Source organism: Cucurbita pepo, chromosome LG11 (genome assembly GCF_002806865.2).
Source record: "Cucurbita pepo subsp. pepo cultivar mu-cu-16 chromosome LG11, ASM280686v2, whole genome shotgun sequence".
NCBI classification, from domain to species: domain Eukaryota; kingdom Viridiplantae; phylum Streptophyta; class Magnoliopsida; order Cucurbitales; family Cucurbitaceae; genus Cucurbita; species Cucurbita pepo.
The window spans coordinates 8,805,793-8,823,959 of NC_036648.1; the positions used below are offsets into that span (position 1 = coordinate 8,805,793).

An 18,167-nucleotide genomic window follows, 5' to 3' on the forward strand; every position below is an offset into this window, starting at 1 on the left:
TGCCTATTGGACTCCCTTTAGGGTCCAATATTGTTTTTATTTATTTATTTATTTATTTATTCATTTTTCTCAATAATAAATAAATAAATAAATAAATATAGATATATTTATTTATTTATTTATTTATATATAATTATGCAATAAAAGTATAGAATTAAGAAAAGGTCGTGAAATTGTGCCCTCTTCTCGTCTCGCAGGCTCATAATTTCATTGCCTGAGCCTATTTATTGTCGGTCTTTCTTGTTTCACAATCTCTCTAATTCTATTGTCTGAATCTATTCATTGTCCGTCTCAAAATTTCATTGTCTTGTTATAATAATATTTTTAATTTTTTTTTATATATACCTTCACTGTTAGTGCCACCTTTTAAAATTAAATCTTTTAGAAATAAAGAATGTTAATGCTGCTTTTAAAATTTTATAAATATTTTTTAAATATACTTTTGTATTTTTTAATTTTTTAAAAAGTTTAAAAGATATTAATGAAACAGGGTCTCTAAAGAAGTCTTTGGGAGCCGTTTCGTAGGCATGAGGTCGTCGTTTTTGCTTTATACGTTGTTTGTTGTCGTTGTTCTAAAAAGAGTTGTTTAAATGGACACTAACTCTAATTAAAGAGCGGGGAAAATGGTGTAAGTAGCAGTTTCTAAGTATTCTATATCGTCTTAGCAGTATCGTAACTTCAACATCAAAAAGTCAAAAATCCGTATAACAAGTTACAAAACTCTCGATAGTGTGAGTTCTTCAGTTATTTACAGATTTGCTAGAAGTGAAGCAGATATGTCAAAATTTGTGAGTTCCACACGGTTTGATATAAAGAAATTTGATGGAACGATCCACTATTGCTTGTAGCACGTGCAAGCCAATTTATTATTACAACTTGGATTAAACAAGGCCTTCAAGAGAAGAACGAGAAGTAGCGTTTTTTAAGCACTAAGGGGTGATGGTGGTCTAGTGAAGTTTCGAAGCGGTTCTAGCTTAGGTTAAAAAAAGAAAGACTTCAAGCTGAAGGTAGGTTAGGCTCGTAAACAAGAATGGTTCTAAAATAGTAGGTTTCTCAAGATCGAATACTATCATTGTCTCTTTCGAGGGGGCAACGATTTCTTCCGTAGAAAGACCATTTAAACCCAACAACCAAATAGATTATAAATAGGTCGGTTCGGGTTGAGTTAAGTTAATCAGATTCTTCGGGTTACTGGGTCTTGCTATACTAACCCTAGTTAAATTCGAGAACGGAGAAATGGTGCGAGTGGTACAAAAAATTGAAGAAAACGTTCTCGTAAATGAGATCGGGAAAGAGAATGGTGTGTAATTGTAACAATTTTGATAGGGTATGATCTTTGATTTGTTGGTGATTAGCATCTACGCCGGAGGCTATTGGCGTTGCCCATTCCCTCGCCATCCACGCCGGGGCTGCATCGTTTTCCGCCATATGGGTTGAGGAAGTTCCAAAGTGGGCGACACCCGACTTTCAACCACAGCGACAATCTTTTCGTTTTCTGTCAATTACAATAAAATTATGCTTAATGGTCATGATTTATTAGTCTTAATCATAATTAATGTTCATTATAACCTTTTCTAATCCTACTTTTTTGTGTTCAAACTCGTATGAGACTTTAACTTGTACCCTTGATGTGAGATTCTACCTCGGTTGAAGAGGAGAACGAAACATTCTTTATAAGGGTGTGGAAATCTCTCCGAGCATACGCGTTTTAGAAACTTTAAGGGAAAACTCGGAAAGAAAAGCCCAAATAGGAAATATCTGCTAGTGGTCGGCTAATTCTACCTTTTTCTGTTCTGACTCGTGTGAGACTTTAACTCATACCCTTGATGTGAGATTCTACATCGGTTGAAGAGGAGAATGAAACATTCTTTATAAAGGTGTGGAAATCTCTCCGAGCATACACGTTTTAAAAACTTTAAGGGAAAACTCGGAAGGAAAAGCCCAAATAAGACAATATCCGCTAGTGGTGGGTTAATTCTAACCTTTTCTGTTCTAACTCGGGTGAGACTTTAACTCATATCCTTGATGTGAGATTCTACATCGTTGAAGAGGAGAACGAAACATTCTTTATAAAGGTGTGGAAATCTCTCCGAGCATACGCGTTTTAAAAACTTTGAGGGGAAACTCGAAAGGAAAAGCCCAAATAGGACAATATCCGTGAGTGGTGGACTAATTCTACCTTTTTCTGTTCTAATTCGTGTGAGACTTTAACTCGTACTCTTGATGTGAGATTGTACATCGGTTGAAGAGGAGAATGAAACATTCTTTATAAGGGAGTGAAAATCTCTCCGAGCATACGCGTTTTAAAAACTTTGAGAGGAAACTCGGAAGAAAAAGTCCAAATAAGACAATATCAGCTAGTGGTGGGCTAATTCTAACTTTTTCTGTTCTAACTCGTGTGAGACTTTAACTCATACCCTTGACGTGAGATTCTACCTCGGTTGTAGAGGAGAATGAAACATTTTTTATAAGGGTGTTGAAATCTCTCCGAGCATACGCGTTTTAAAAACTTTGAGAAGCACAAAAGGAAAACCTCAGAGAAGACAATATTTAATAGTAGTGGACTTGAACTGTTACGCATGAACGTGTGAAGTCTCAAATTTAAAAACCTTAATTTTTATAAGATACACGAATTGTTCGTCTCGATTGATTTTGAGATAAAATCTTAGGTTTCTTCAACAAAACGTTCCACCTTACCCGAAATTAGGGCAAATGAAATAACCAATGTTTCATTTACACATAATGTTTATATTTTCAACTTGAAAAGGTTGTCTTGTCTCAAATTCTCAAGGACAAAGAAATCACTAAAGTATTTAGATTATTTTGTTCAGAGAGAAATTTAATGCCAACATAATTTCTTTTCAAATATAGGAAAATCATAACAAAAAAACATCAACAAAAACCAAGTTTTGGGATTAAAGGTTCCATACCCAAAATTTAGAATTTGAAATCGGGACTTAATGGCTCAAAAATTCATTTACGTCATCTGCGATATGATCATGATACTTATTTCTTGTCGTACTTCTAAGAGGTCACATGTTAGATCGCACATCAGTCGGAGAAGAGAATGAATCATTTCTTATAAGGGTGTGAAAATCTCTCCCTAGTAGACACATTTTAAAATCGTGAGGCTGACGACGATACATAACAGGTCAAAGCGAACAATATCTGCTAGCAATGAGTTTTGACTGTTACAAATGATATCAGAGCCAGACACCGAACGATGTGCTAGCGAGGACATTGGCCCCGAAGGTAGGCGGATTGTGAGTTTCCACATCGATTAGAGAGAGGAACAAAGCATTCGTTATAAGGGTGTGAAAACATCTCCCTAGTAGACGCATTTTAAATTCGTGAGGCTGACGACATACACAACGGGCCAAAGTGGACAATATCTACTAGCTATGAGCTTAGGCAGTTAAATCACCTAATGTAGGAATACTACAAACTAAATATGATCACGTTAGGAGTTCTTATCATCGAGAAATTGAAAAGAAGAGTGCATCTTATTGATATAGACAGTAACTATTAGTATTTGTTAACCATAACTTCATATTTTCATGATCGCTTTCATTTATATACGGTATTAGTTCATTCATGCAATCATTTTCTACACGAACGTCACAATTTCTATTTAAAGTTCAATAATGTTTTAACGTCTATAAATAAGCGTATCCCACATAATTTTTTTTTTTATAGTTTTCGATCCACACGAGCTTTGAGTTAGCTTTCTTTTTCCATTGGAAAAGATGAATCCCGATTCCCATCGAGGGCAACACAATCTCGATCCAATCGGAAACAATATAGAATTGGAGAAACTTTTAAGGTAATAAAATATGAAATTTTTTGTCACGAAGAATTGAATTATGAACCCGACATAACACAAAAAGGAAGAGGAAAAGAGAGACAAAATTGTGGGTTAAATCAAAAATAGACAAACAATGTCGGACACTATGAGAAGTAGCAAGAAAATGTCACAAACATATTGACAAATTAGAACTCATGCATTTCCAAGCATATGTCTCCAACATTCAACAAACCTTTTCGGGTCGGGTAGGTTTAAATCGGTACGAGATCTAAATATTATAGTATCAGGTCAGTTAAAATTAGAAATCGAATTGAAATAATCAATAGTTCAAATAATAAACAGATCGATTTTTTTTTTTTTTTTTTTTTTAATTTATTAGGATTTCAAATTTAATGTTTTAAAATACAAAATTATATTATATATGGTATTACAAGTTAATAAATTAATTAATGATAATTTATATTTAACTCGACTAAACATCTTTATGAGGATAGGAAAAATTGTCACCTTACTCACACATGACGACCGGTTAGGGAGAATATGGGAATATCATATATTAATGAATGTACCACGATTCTTATAAATGTGTTAACGGCGGAAGTATAGTTCAATTGCATAAAACATGTACTTTATAAAAAAAATTAAAGGTTCGAGGTTCTAACCGTGACATGCGTTTTTTGTTGAACTAGAAAAAGTCACGTGATAATAAAGAATACAAAAGTTCGAAATAATTTCGAGTTGTTTGAATTGTTTAGGGAAAAAAAAGTATTTTTCTACTATACATTCTCTTAATTTTTTTAAAAAAATTGATTATAACTAAAACGCTTATATGTTTGGTTATATTTTCTGACCAATAGCTCACATCGACGGGAAGGTTTGGCACCTCGATGTCGGCTCTTCGCCACCTGGGGCTGTAGTATGTTCCAAGGGTTGGGCTGTTCGCCCATTAAAGCGGTACGTGAGCTGGGTTCAGAACGTCGTGAGACAGTTCGGTCCATATCCGGTGTGGGCGTTAGAGCATTGAGAGGATCTTTCCCTAGTACGAGAGGACCGAGAAGGATGCACCTCTGGTGTACCAGTTATCGTGCCCACGGTAAACGCTGGGTAGCCAAGTGCGGAGCGGATAACTGCTGAAAGCATCTAAGTAGTAAGCCCACCCCAAGATGAGTGCTCTCCTATTCCGACTTCCCCAGAGCCTCCGGTAGCACAGCCGAGACAGCGATGGGTTCTCTGCCCCTGCGGGGATGGAGCGACAGAAGTTTTGAGAATTCAAGAGAAGGTCACGGCGAGATGAGCCGTTTATCATCACGATAGGTGTCAAGTGGAAGTGCAGTGATGTATGCAGCTGAGGCATCCTAACAGACCGGTAGACTTGAACCTTGTTCCTACATGACCCGATCAATTCGATTAGGCACTCGCCATCTATTTTCATTGTTCAACTCTTTGACAACACGAAAAAACCATTGTTCAACTCTTTGACAACANTTGAGTTTAGGGTTTAGAGGGGACAGATCTACCAAAATAGCCCCAACCGTGCTGCCACCATTGCCGTCAGATCCCAACCGCACGTACATTTATGACCTTTTTTTTTTTTTTTTTTTTTTTTTTTTTTTTTTTTTTTTTTTTTTTTTTTTTTTTTTTTTTTTTTTTTTTTTTTTTTTTTCNATACTCATTTCGATAAAGTTATCATTTTTCTATAATAAAAATTGTAGTTAATATATTTTTTAAATATCTAAATTTATTTATTTTTTTTCAATTTTAGAATTAGACCCACTTTTGGTTTACCGTTATTTTTTACTAGATTAATTTACTTTCACTAGAGTAAAAGATGAATACATGAATGAACGAGAAATCTTGGATAGAACTACCGAGAAAAGTTTTAAAAAGAATAAAAATTACTATCTATGTCAACAAGGAGCAAATCTATGTTAGATGACCTCTTAAAAAATTTTCTAGGAAACAGGTGAACTAGAACAAAATATGCTCAAAGACCCGTGTAGGTCTTCTATAGAAGAGAATTTAGGGTTTAGTAAAGTAAGTTGAAAGACTCGTGTTGGTCTGTAGGGTACTCTTCACTCTTACAGTGACATACGATTTCAGGGTATTCGAAGCTCCAATCTCTTAATCGAACGTATGAGACAGGTCGGTCTTTTTACGAGCTTTCTTCAGTTAATTTCTCTCTCTCCTCACCCACTTCCATTATTCTAATTGGGATTGGTGACCCAAAAACAAACCAAACCCTTCTAAGCCCTTGAAAGCCATGAAGTTTTGCTATAAGTAGAAGCCATGGGAGCCCTTGAAATCTCCCATAACCATGTTCATTTTCCCACCACTTTCCTTCTCATTTTCCCTCATTTTCTCACCTGCCAAACAGGTTTATACTCATTTTCCGATTGAATTCTTGGTCCTCTTTGTATTCTTCCACGGCTTTCTTGAACTGCATCATCATGTTCTTCAAAAAAAGCTTACTTTTTTCTTGGATTTCTTCCATTTCAATGGCTGCGGTTCAATAAAGCTGTGGGAAGATACAATAAAAGGATCAACCCTCTTCTTCAACCTCTGGATTTCTTCAATCCCTTTTAGGTATAATCTTTTCCCTTTCTATGTGTAGGCTTCCTTTACAATTGCAGGCTACAACCAAACAAACCGGATAAGGAACAACAAACCAGACCGTTTTAACTAGCTGAGTTATGTTGGAATCATTGTTTTCTTCAAAATTCACATTGATTTTACCTTTACAAACGTCGGTTTAATAATACTCGTGCTTTTTGCTTTTCGTTTCTTAATTATTCCTTTGTTGTATAACCCTTTTTGAAATTCTCATCGAAATTTAAAACGTTCGCGTTAAAAAAGTTGAATTACATCGGTTGGAGAGGAGAACGAAACATTCTTTATAAGGGTGTGGAAACCTATCTAACATGTGACCTCTTAGAAGTACCAAGTTGGTCACAACCAGAATACTCCAGAGTGCAAATCGTGTTTTAATTGTTGAGACACGAGTAAACACGAATCATTTACCCGAGAATAAGAAAACCCGAAAAAAACAACACTTTATATATATATATATATATATAAAAAGAGATTTGGTTGATGAACATTTTGGTAGGGTTTTGCAGAGAAGATCAATTTGGGTAAGAACAATTATGATCCTTCTTTCTTCTAGTTTTAGTACCAACAAATTTCCAAACTTTCACATCAGATCAATGAAGACACAGAGGGTATTACACATGTATTTTTGTGAACAAAAACCAAGTACCAATAGCGACTTGACTATGCAATTTTTGCAGCCCAACACATGGGTTTTGTCTCTTCGTTCGAGTTTTTTAGCCCGAAAACTTTATAACATGTTTAACAACTCTTTGAACTTTCACCGTCTGTATCGACATTCAGTATCTAAACTACTTTCAAAAGCATTTAACAAGTCCTTGACTCGCTCGACATTCTAAAGTTTAGAGACTTATTAGACATTTCTAAAGCTAAGAGAGCTTAACAACCACTGTTTAAACACAAGCTCGACATTTTCTAGTTTTTAACCTAGTTTTTAGTTTCAAAGTTTAGAGACTTATTAGACATTTCTAAAACTCAGAGAGCTTAACAAGCCTTGTTTAAACACAAGCTCGACATTTTCTAATTTTTAACCTAGTTTTTAGTTTCAAAGTTTAGAGATTTATTAGACATTTCTAAAGCTCAGGGAGCTTAACAAGCACGGTTTAAACACAAGCTCGACATTTTCTAATTTTTAGTTTCTGGGTCAAATCATCGACTTTTGATACCGTAACAACGAAGTCTTCTGAGCTATCAGCTAGGTTCGAATCTTTTATTAACTTACGAAGAAAAACTCAACGATTTGAGATATCAACGTCGTTCGGTTTTTTCAAGAAAACCCTAAATTATTTCCATTCTCTTTGTGTGTTGAAGAAAATTGTATTTTATGCCAAAAAAAAGACAAGTTTTTAAAAGAAAATAATAATTTAACCCAAATTAGAGAAGAAAATAAGAATTTATTTCAATTTTTCTCTTCCTTACAATTATTTTGAAAAGTAAGCCATTATTATCCAAAAGTGTCCCTCCACCTACCACTTTAATTATTTAAAAAAAATTAAAAAAATAAATAAATAAATGTCAAAAAGGTTCAATATGAATGAAGCATATGGTTGTGAATTTGCAACTAACTCTTTATCACATTAAATTTTGTGTCACATTACTAAGGTCTACTTTCACTTTTTGTATAAAAACTATACTTTTATTTAATATATGAATAATTCATTAGGAATTAAAACTTTTGACTATAAATAATTATTTAACTAACACTACGACGAAAACCGAGTTAAAAGATTTTTTTTTTTTTTTTTTTTTTTTTTTTTTTTATCAATATAGGATATATGTGAGTGAGGACAAAACATGTTAAAATGACCCGTGTTGCTCCACAGGGATAATGTGACCGTGTCGTAGGGTGTCACAATTGCACTCTAGTAGTAACGGGACAACGATTGTGCGACACTTGTTCTAACCTAGCAAACAAGTCAGTCATGTGAAATTTGGACTTTGCAAATAATATCAACGTATGCTCGAGCCTCAGGTTACTTTTGATCGAAATGTTGAAAAAAGTTTTAAAGAAAGCAATGTTATAGGCGTGAATAAGCAACAACAACGACTTTGATAGCATATAACCTTGATAGTAAGAATTGACAACTAGTTGCATCTCTTATAGTTCATTTTGGGACATTTAGTTATAGCGAGTGTAGACATGATTTTGGTGATCGATCATGCACCTTCGTATTGACATGAAAGCAAGTAAAAAGGGCTTGGAACGGGAATGCAACCATGGACAATATGTTCGGGACAAACATGATTGGATTTACATCTCATAAATTTAATTAAAAATTTTATAGTAGAATTTTGTCCATTTCTTATGAAAATTCCTTGTCACACCCCTACATATAAGGACAACAAAAGTCTAAATAATTTAAAACCCAAAGACCACAAGATGCAATGAACTTGTAAGTCTTCACAACCTAGAGAGATTTTAAAAATTATGAAATGAAAAATTAAATTAATATATTTTTTTAAATGATTCGGTTCAATCCAATCTAGGTTCAGGAGAACGGATGAACTAAATAAATTCATAAAATTTGAATCTATTTGAACCCGACCTAACCCAACTCAAATTATAGGGATTGGATTGGGTTAATCACGTTTTTCGAGTCATCAGGCTTACAGAAAACACTCCCTAGTTGAAAATTCACACGTAAATAACTAAAAAGATTTGTGTCAAAAGAACAAATCATACGGGTTGGATTAGGTTGATCGAATTTTTCGAGTCATCGAACTTAGAGAAAGCTCGGTAATTAAAAATATACCCCAAAGTTGTGTGAATAAAAAGGCTAAGAAATAAATATGCAGTTGCCTTGCATTGTAACATTCTCTGTGCAATACACAAAGCTTGGAATTATTTACTTAAAAGAGCACACAAACAGCTCATAAATGGTGTACAGAGACAGTGACATGTTTTTTTTTTGTTGTTGTTGTATGTTTTTTGTGGCATTTAAGGGTACAGAGAGTGGTTAAAAAACTGATGCAAGAAAGTGACAAATATTTAACGTTTTTCACAGAAATGTAGGAGATGCAAAATGAACATCTATCATTGATGGTAAAAAGGAATCTCTCTCTCTCGACCCGCTTAGGTTTAGTTCGATTCGGTTCGAATGGCTTCTCGGGTTTTTTAGTTCTTTGAAGCTTTGAGCAACCATGCAACAATACGTTCTAAAGAAAGTAGATAATAAGAGAATTAGTGATGACCCTTCCACAGAGTGTGTAACAGCTCAAGATTACTGCTAATAGATATTGTCCACTTTGGCTATTAGTAAGAGGTTTCCACACTCTTATAAAGAATATTTCGTTCTCCTCTTTAACCAATGTGGGACCTCACAATCCACCATTTAGGGACTCAGCATTCTCGCTACCACACCACCCAGTGACACCATTTGTAACGGCCCAAGCCCTGGCCTGTTGCGTATCGCTGTTAACCTCACAATTTTATAAGAAATGCTATGTTCTTCTCTCCAACATCTCGATGTGGGATTTCACAGGTGGGTCTTGCAGCCAAGCTCCCGTTCTAGTTTTGCACTCGAGGGTTAATCTCCGCCTAGCTCGAGAAAACCTGAAAGTAGAGAACAAGAAAATTAGGGTGACCATAAAGGGTGATGAATAGAGAGTTGGGGGATATTTAGGGCCTAGAAATGCCATGTTCTCCCACAGCTTTCATGAACTTCCAAAGGGTTTTTACTTTGCATAGAAATGATTGAGAAGATGAATGAAAAAAGAGGAAGAAAGTTCAAGAAAGCTGTGGAAAAGCATGGCTAGGACCTCTAGCTCGCTTTGAAAGNTGTGGGACCTCACAATCCACCATTTAGGGACTCAGCATTCTCGCTACCACACCACCCAGTGACACCATTTGTAACGGCCCAAGCCCTGGCCTGTTGCGTATCGCTGTTAACCTCACAATTTTATAAGAAATGCTATGTTCTTCTCTCCAACATCTCGATGTGGGATTTCACAGGTGGGTCTTGCAGCCAAGCTCCCGTTCTAGTTTTGCACTCGAGGGTTAATCTCCGCCTAGCTCGAGAAAACCTGAAAGTAGAGAACAAGAAAATTAGGGTGACCATAAAGGGTGATGAATAGAGAGTTGGGGGATATTTAGGGCCTAGAAATGCCATGTTCTCCCACAGCTTTCATGAACTTCCAAAGGGTTTTTACTTTGCATAGAAATGATTGAGAAGATGAATGAAAAAAGAGGAAGAAAGTTCAAGAAAGCTGTGGAAAAGCATGGCTAGGACCTCTAGCTCGCTTTGAAAGAAGACATTTACAAGAATGTCTTTGTTGAGAGGAAGACGATGAAAGAAAGGGTTAGAAAGGCCATAACATGGACCACTCTATACCAAATTATACAATTTTCTTCCCAACTTTATATAGACGAGGAGAGATGGTGGGATCTAACTTAACCTACGTCTTCTCTTCTCGAGCCTCGTGAGCCTCGTGTCTAGTACGCTCTTCAGTTCTTCGACTTTTTTGGCTCGGAATTTGAATTTTTCGATGTTGTGTTGAGTAATTGGAGAGACCCATCAAGTATAATTGTTGAAAGTTTAGGGACTTACTAGACATAAAATTTAACGTAGAATCAGACAAAATCTTGAAAGTTTGTAGATTAAACGTGTAGTTTAAGCGGGAATTGATATAAGAATCATAAAGACAAAGAAAGTTCATCCTTTTGCCCACATGGTAACATGTGATCCTCAAATCTCATCTTTTATTTTAAAGTCATTTATGTGTATGCCAAATTATTCCATTTGGGTATCACAGATCCAATCCTCTTAAAAATAATTTGTAAAAGAACATCCAACCACTTCCAAAATCAATATGAAGTATATATATATTGCATTTTGGACCCTTTCTTGTTGGATTTGTGTGAATTATTGTAAGAGTTTTGGTAAAGTTGTAAATATGCTAGGAGGCTAGCTATTTTGTGGAGTTATTATTGTAAACCTAATTTCGTAGCAACGGATCTCGGATCGGACGGAGCGAAGAATAAAAGAGAGGGCAATAGATGCCCTCTAAGCCATGACGATTAGTGTACGTTGTCACAATCGCACTTTTATGGTAGTAGGACAGTAATTGTGTGGCACTGTTTGAACTTAGCGTACAAGTCGGCCGTGAAAAGTTTGGACTTCGTAGATACCGTTGGTGTATGTTCGAGCCTAAAGTTACGTTTGAGAGAAATGTTTTAGAAAACTTGAGCGCGGAAATACGTTGAAAACCATTTGAAAGAGATTAGACACTAAAAACGACTTTGATAGCATATATCCCGAGTAGGAAGAAGTAACGTCTAGTCATATCCTCCTATAGTATGAGTGTAGACATGATTTTGGTAACGGGTCATACACCCCCATGTTGACACAACATGAAATAGTAAAAGTCTATCTAAGATAAAAGCATAAGAAGTTTGGAACAGGCATGCAGCCATAGACAACGCGTCCTAGACAAACATGACTGGGACATCCAACATGCAGTCATAGACAACACGCCTTGGACAAACATGACCGTGACAAAATAACAATTAGTCTGAACACTTGGTTATGATAATCATTCATCCCGAGATGCAAAGTTGTATGTAATGAAAAAGATGTCTGGTCGCTAGTAAGTTTCACCGTGTTAAGCCCGACTAAAAAGTTCGAGTTTACGTTGTATATATTTAGATTTTCACCTTCTTTTTTTTACCGTTGACACGCTGTAGCGGTGGAAATTCAAACTTTAGATCTTTAAATACAAAATATCGTACCAATATGTTCGAAATTTGAAAAATGGGCATAAGCAAAAGAAAACAAAATATAGTAATAATTCATATTTTCTCTCCCCAAAGTTGAAGAAAAGGTGAGTGTGACCCTTTTAACCCTAAGATCAAATAAAGACATTTTTTTTGGACTTATCTCTTGCTAAGCTTCACATATATCAATTGCATAATGTACCATATAACAATAATATGATTATTTTATCGAGCTCGTTTTTTATCCATTCGAATTCCAATCATGATTCTGAAAATTTTTAAAATTACGGAATTTAAATTTTGAATGTTAAAAAAATAGTAAAAATAAATAAATCGGAGGATGGGATGTGCTAGAATGAGAGAATGAGAATGACATTTTTCACTGTTCTTGAATCACGAACCTACCAAAATAAAACATATTTACAATTCGTAAACCTGCTAACTCTGACTCATCCCGTACGCTTTGAAGGATTGAGTACTAAAAGTGGATTTCTCATTACCTTCCAAAATAAATTATTGTTTTTGCTCTAGCATCCGGGTCAGTGAAAGTGGTAGAATGCCCTCTTCGTACGTGCACTTCATCAAATTAGTGCATAATTTGACGGTTTCATTGAAACCCGAGAAAACCCAACTCCTAAAATCTTTTAGTAAACAAATTATTCCATACGAAAATCTAAAAATAGAGCTCATAAAAATTTATATTTTGATGCATTTTATTTTTATTTAAAACTTTTAACTTTTTAAAAAAAATCAGAAAATAAATCTAAATAAAAAAAAAAAGTATTGGAGATATTTTTATAAATATATTTTAGTGTGTGTGGATGAAATTTTCTCTAATTTTATGGGGTTTTTTTATTAAAAAAGAAAATAATTAATTTTAATAGGTGGAAATATATTAAAAAAAAAAAGGAAAATAAGTGAATTATTTGAAGGCAGAAGAAGACAAAAACAGAAAGAGACAAATTTGAGTGTCACTTCTTTCATATCTCACAGTAGTAGCGAAAAAGCCACGTTCATGGGCCACCTTTACAGCCCACATTGGAGGGCCCATTTCCTCAACAGTCTCATCCTCTGGCCCACATATATTTGGGCTGCTCTTTAAATGTCCACTTTTTTTGTCCTTACATGAGCGACCCTCAATTTTAAAAAAAAAAATATTTAATAAATACGTGTTAAATAAATTTGTAATTTATAATAATAATAATAATAATATTGATGGAGGAGGGACCATGGCAAGGAGGTGTACGTAAGCGCATGTGATAAAAAGTTAACAGAATAATTATAGGTTGTTGAACCGGAACGGTTTTGCATCATTGGACCGTCACTTTCAAGCGTGGCCCTGTCTCTTCTATAGTCCCCCCCCCCCTAATATTAATTATTTTTAAAAAAATTAAATTACAAATTTATGTAACGGGTGCTCGATCGAGCTGTCACTAATCAGTACCGCTCCCCAACGAGTTCGTTAACTAGATCAAAATCTTATCGTTCTCGAGTTCTCGAGCTCTCGAGACTTTTTATATCAATCAAGTTAGATGATACGTTAATTTAACCTCTCCCTCTAGCTATTTTCATTCTACATTAAATATAAAAATAATAATAATAAAGAAATAAATAAATAAAGGTTTTTTTTTCCTTTTTTTGTATGGACTCCAAATTCGTGAGGCCCAAAATTCTTTGTATTTATCGGATTGGGCCTTCGGATCTGAAAATAACAAAAATACAATATTAGAAGCCCATGGGCCCAACATGATGGGCCCAACATGATTAACGTTCCTTTTGGGTTAACAACGTAAATAACTTTTTAATTACGCGTTTTGAAAAAATTGCAAATATATATTTATTATTGAAAAATTACCAAACGTAGTTTTCTTATTATTAAATAAAATTTATGAAAAGACTAAAATACCCATGAACGTAATTTCTGGCTATTAAATTTAATTTAAAATTTTGTTGCAATTTTTACCGTTATTTATGATTTTTGGTAAAATTATTTTACATGGATCAAATTTAATACTAAGTTTTTATTTATTTAATATTACCAAGTAGTTTATTTTGGTGATCAAATTGAAACAGGGAATTAATAATAATTTATTTTAGCTAATTATTTAATTTTGTCTGATATCGATGTAATTATATTGTTAAGTAAAAGGTTCGAATCTCAACGTACCTATATGAATATTTAATATTATTTATTTACTCGGTTTTTGGGGTAGATTTGTCATTTTCTCGAACTTTTTTTTATCGAGTTCATGTTATTGTCATTGAATTAGGAATATTATTTTTTTTTTTCACTGTTGACCGAAATATGGGAGAAAAAGAGGCTTAACATTCAAGATTTCTTCAAGTTCTTCCTTGTTCGTGTAACCTAACCTAACCTAACGAAAGGTTATCAAATTCAAAGTCTTAAATATTTATAGCTCAAACTTTCCTGTCAAATAACTCTTAAATCTCATCGGCTATGATAATGACGTTATAATGACATCTTACTGTATAAACTTCTAAAGGATAGGAACTCGATGGGTTAACGTTAATTATGTTTTATTATTCATATTATTAATATTTAATATTTATTTCATTTTGATCGAAATAACTTTTTTAGACGCTAGAGGTCAACTCTTGGAGGTTAAGCCAAGAGTTTGACTATCTCGGTGGAGAAGTTGGACGTTCCAAAGGAAAAAAGAGGCTAATCTGTCAAGTTGACAAAGAGTTGAGCCTCAAGGTCTGAGGTACAAGCATGAAGCATGTAGGATACAAAACCTATTACTTAGAAGACTAGTGACAAAAACGAGACAAATCCAACTTCATTGGGTTAGCCATAACCTAGATGAACGACCCACGTGAGGGTTATCGAGACCTAAGAGGTCGACCCCACATAGGGTCGGTTGTAACCCAAATGAAATAAACCACCTCTAGGGATAGTTAATTGTTTATATGTTACTTGCTTCCAAATGGCACTCATATATTCATTTCAATCTCATAGGTGCATATCATTAATTTTTAAAGTTAGTCTTCCTGTTCAACGTATATATTATAAAGAAAATGAAAGGACGCTTAAAATGGTTAAAATTAAAAAAAAAAAAACGAAAAATTGTATATACGTGTTCTTGTCTCTATCTTTGTAGTAATCTCATTTTAAGACCGTTTGAATAAACTAATTTATTATATAATTCGATTAAAGTCGTATAAGATTTTTTTATAAAAAAAAAAATTAACTCTTTAAGGTGTTTTTATTAAGAGGTAATTCGAATTTTTTTACCTTTTGACCAATAACTAACCCGCTGTTCTCAATCTTTGACCTTTTGGTCAATAATGTAATGCCTTAACTACCCACGTAATCTACCTTTGTAGAAATCTTAGGCTACAAGTCTATTTGGTGTATATCAACGATATAGAAGTTCGTAATGACCCTAAAGAGAATTTCAACCGAGAACGAAGAATTCTCTCTAGAGCTCTCTCTATTCGATCTCTTTACAGCTTTTCTTTCAAAATGGTCCCACAAGTCTTAACGGTGCGTTCGAATCATAACAAGAAATATTCAATGAAGAAAATTCAACCCTTAAAAGTTGTCAAACTAGCACTCTCCGTGCTTTCATATGTATTGTTTCAGTCCAATATCTTTCAAAATGGTTAGATTTTGGTCACTGAACTTTAATTAAATTACTATATTGCTCCCAAACTTTGAAAACGTCAATAAACTTCATTCAAAGTTAATAGAGTTTTGTTTATTATCATCAGCTATGCTTGAATTTACGTCAAACATTGATTAATTGGTTGTGGTGTGGAGGAATCATTTTCATATTTAAAAGACATTGAAGCACGATCACGCAATGACACACACACACCATTTTTTTCTTTACAAATTTTCAGCGACAAAATGGAGTTTTAAATAAAAAGAAACAATACCCACCACGCGGTTTGTGGGATCCAAAAAGCAGATTTGGCGTTTCAAAACCGCGTTTCTTTCAATTCCTTTCCCCCTTTTCATCGTTCTTTAAAACCCTTCTCTCCAAATCCCTCCTTCTCTGCACCTTCCTCCTCCTCCAACAATGGAATCCGTGATGAACCTTCTGTTCTTGGCGGTTTTGTTCGTTGCTGGGTTTGTCAATTTCCTCATGTATTTCCCCACCAAGAGATTCACCGCGTGGTTCCAATCTATAAAACCCTCTCCCCAATCTGTCCATTTCAAACCCACCGCCGTTCCTCCGCTGTCTCCGGCGCCGGAAAAGAAGAAATCAGAGATGAAGAAGGTGTTTGGGACATTTGACAAGAACAACGATGGGTTCATAACGAAGAAGGAGCTGATGGAATCGCTGAAGAACATGAGTATGATGATTACAGAGAGGGAAGCAGAGGAAATGGTGAAAGGGGTGGATGAAAATGGAGATGGGTTGATTGATTTTGAGGAGTTTTGTGTTTTGGGGGAGAAATTAGTGATGGGTTTTGAAGTAAAACAGAGGAGGGTTGAAGATGAAGATGAAGATGAAGATGAACTGAGAGAGGCTTTTGGAGTGTTTGATAAGGACAAAGATGGAGTGATATCAGTGGAGGAATTGGGCTTGGTGCTGTCTTGTTTGGGGATGAATGAAGGGAAGAAACTTGAGAATTGTAAGGAAATGATCAAGAAAGTGGATTTGGATGGGGATGGAATGGTGAATTTTGATGAGTTTAAGAGGATGATGAGAAGTGGAACAACTCTGGTTTTCAATTGATTATGCACTTCTTACTCTATTTCTACACTAAATTTGTTCATATGCTTTGCTTTTTCATTTCAAATTCTCTTAGAACAACACATTTTCTACTGATTTCTTCTGTAAATTTGTGCCTCTCCCTCTATGATATGAAGCCTATGGTAGGATGGAAGTATATATACCCTATTGTCCACTTTGGACATAAGTCATTTGTGTTTATGCCCATGATTCCTATCGAGCAAAAGAGCTGTTCGGTGATTCATAGGTTGCAACACCTCCGATCGTTAGCTCCTCGTGTTGTTGTATCACTTCTAGGGCTGATTGACCGACGTCGGAGACATACTTTTCATGGATTCTATCAAGAGAGACAAGTCGGGAGCATGACTTTGATATCACTAATTAGGGTTGTTAGAACTACATACAAATTTTCGTAATCTCATGATCATATGATGTTGTCTATTTTGAATACAAGCTTTCGCTATTTTGATTATCGAGTGATTTTTAGGATTTATGTCGGTTTTCTATTTGATAGTCTTTCTTTTATAAATATATTTATAAGATTAAGATATTATTTTTTTTCGTGTTTTATTCTAATTTAATAATTTTAAATCTCTAAATTTAATTAGTACAAACCTTTTTAATAAATTTATAATTATTATTTAACTAGCAACAATTTAGTTTTAATTTAGTTTTAAGTTCTATTAAAAAAATATTTTAACTTACTAATAAGTATATTTTTAATAATTTTTTTAGAAAAATATGTATAATAATATAAAAAAAATATTTTAAAAATGCATTATTAACAATTTGTGAATCGCCATCATACATGATTGAGTTGCGAAAACTTCTAGATAGGTATTCCACACATGAACTAAATTCTTTCTTATTAAAGAATCTCTTTTTAGTTGCTCTAAAAAATCTCTTTCTAGTTGCTCTGGAACAATTAGGAGATTCTCTTTTAGTTGCTCTAAAGAATCTATTTCTAGTTGCTCTAAAGAATCTATTTCTAGTTGCTCTAAAGAATCTATTTCTAGTTGCTCTGGAACAATTAGGAGATTCTCTAGGAGATATATGGGTTCTGCTTCTGGTGGCAACATGCTAAGGGGTGGCGGTCCCGCTTATGGGGTCAAATCAATACGTTCGAAGAAGAAAGATTGGAATATCAATCTCAATCCCATCAATCGAATCGCTTTTTCGAGAAATACGAGACATCTAAGTCATACAAGTAAAGAGATATATTCATTGATAAGAAAAATCAAAAATGGGAACGGTGATTGGATTGATGATAAAATAGAATCCTGGGTCTCGAACAGTGATTGGATTGATGATAAAGAAAGAGAATTCTTGGTTCAGT

The 18,167-nt window shown here is 34.4% G+C and overlaps 1 protein-coding gene and 1 long non-coding RNA gene across 2 annotated transcripts; one reads left to right on the forward strand and one right to left on the reverse strand.

Annotated features, from left to right (window-relative positions):
• Window positions 1-9,391: 9,391 nt before the first annotated feature.
• LOC111805122 lies at window positions 9,392-10,738 on the reverse strand. Its single transcript, XR_002816615.1, has 2 exons — window positions 10,200-10,738; window positions 9,392-9,729 (listed from the first exon to the last, which is right to left on the reverse strand). It is a non-coding gene; the product is annotated as an uncharacterized LOC111805122 (long non-coding RNA).
• A 5,280-nt stretch (window positions 10,739-16,018) lies between these two features.
• Window positions 16,019-17,320, forward strand: LOC111804949 (calmodulin-like protein 7). The gene has a single exon (XM_023689789.1). It carries the CDS (start codon window positions 16,172-16,174, stop codon window positions 16,832-16,834), a length of 663 nt encoding a protein of 220 aa, XP_023545557.1. The 5' UTR covers window positions 16,019-16,171; the 3' UTR covers window positions 16,835-17,320.
• Window positions 17,321-18,167: the final 847 nt, after the last annotated feature.

What these genes read in the sequence shown, in the direction of transcription:
- LOC111804949 (XM_023689789.1), top strand. Translation starts at nt 16,172, where the DNA reads ATGGAATCCGTGATGAACCTTCTGTTCTTGGCGGTTTTGTTCGTTGCT.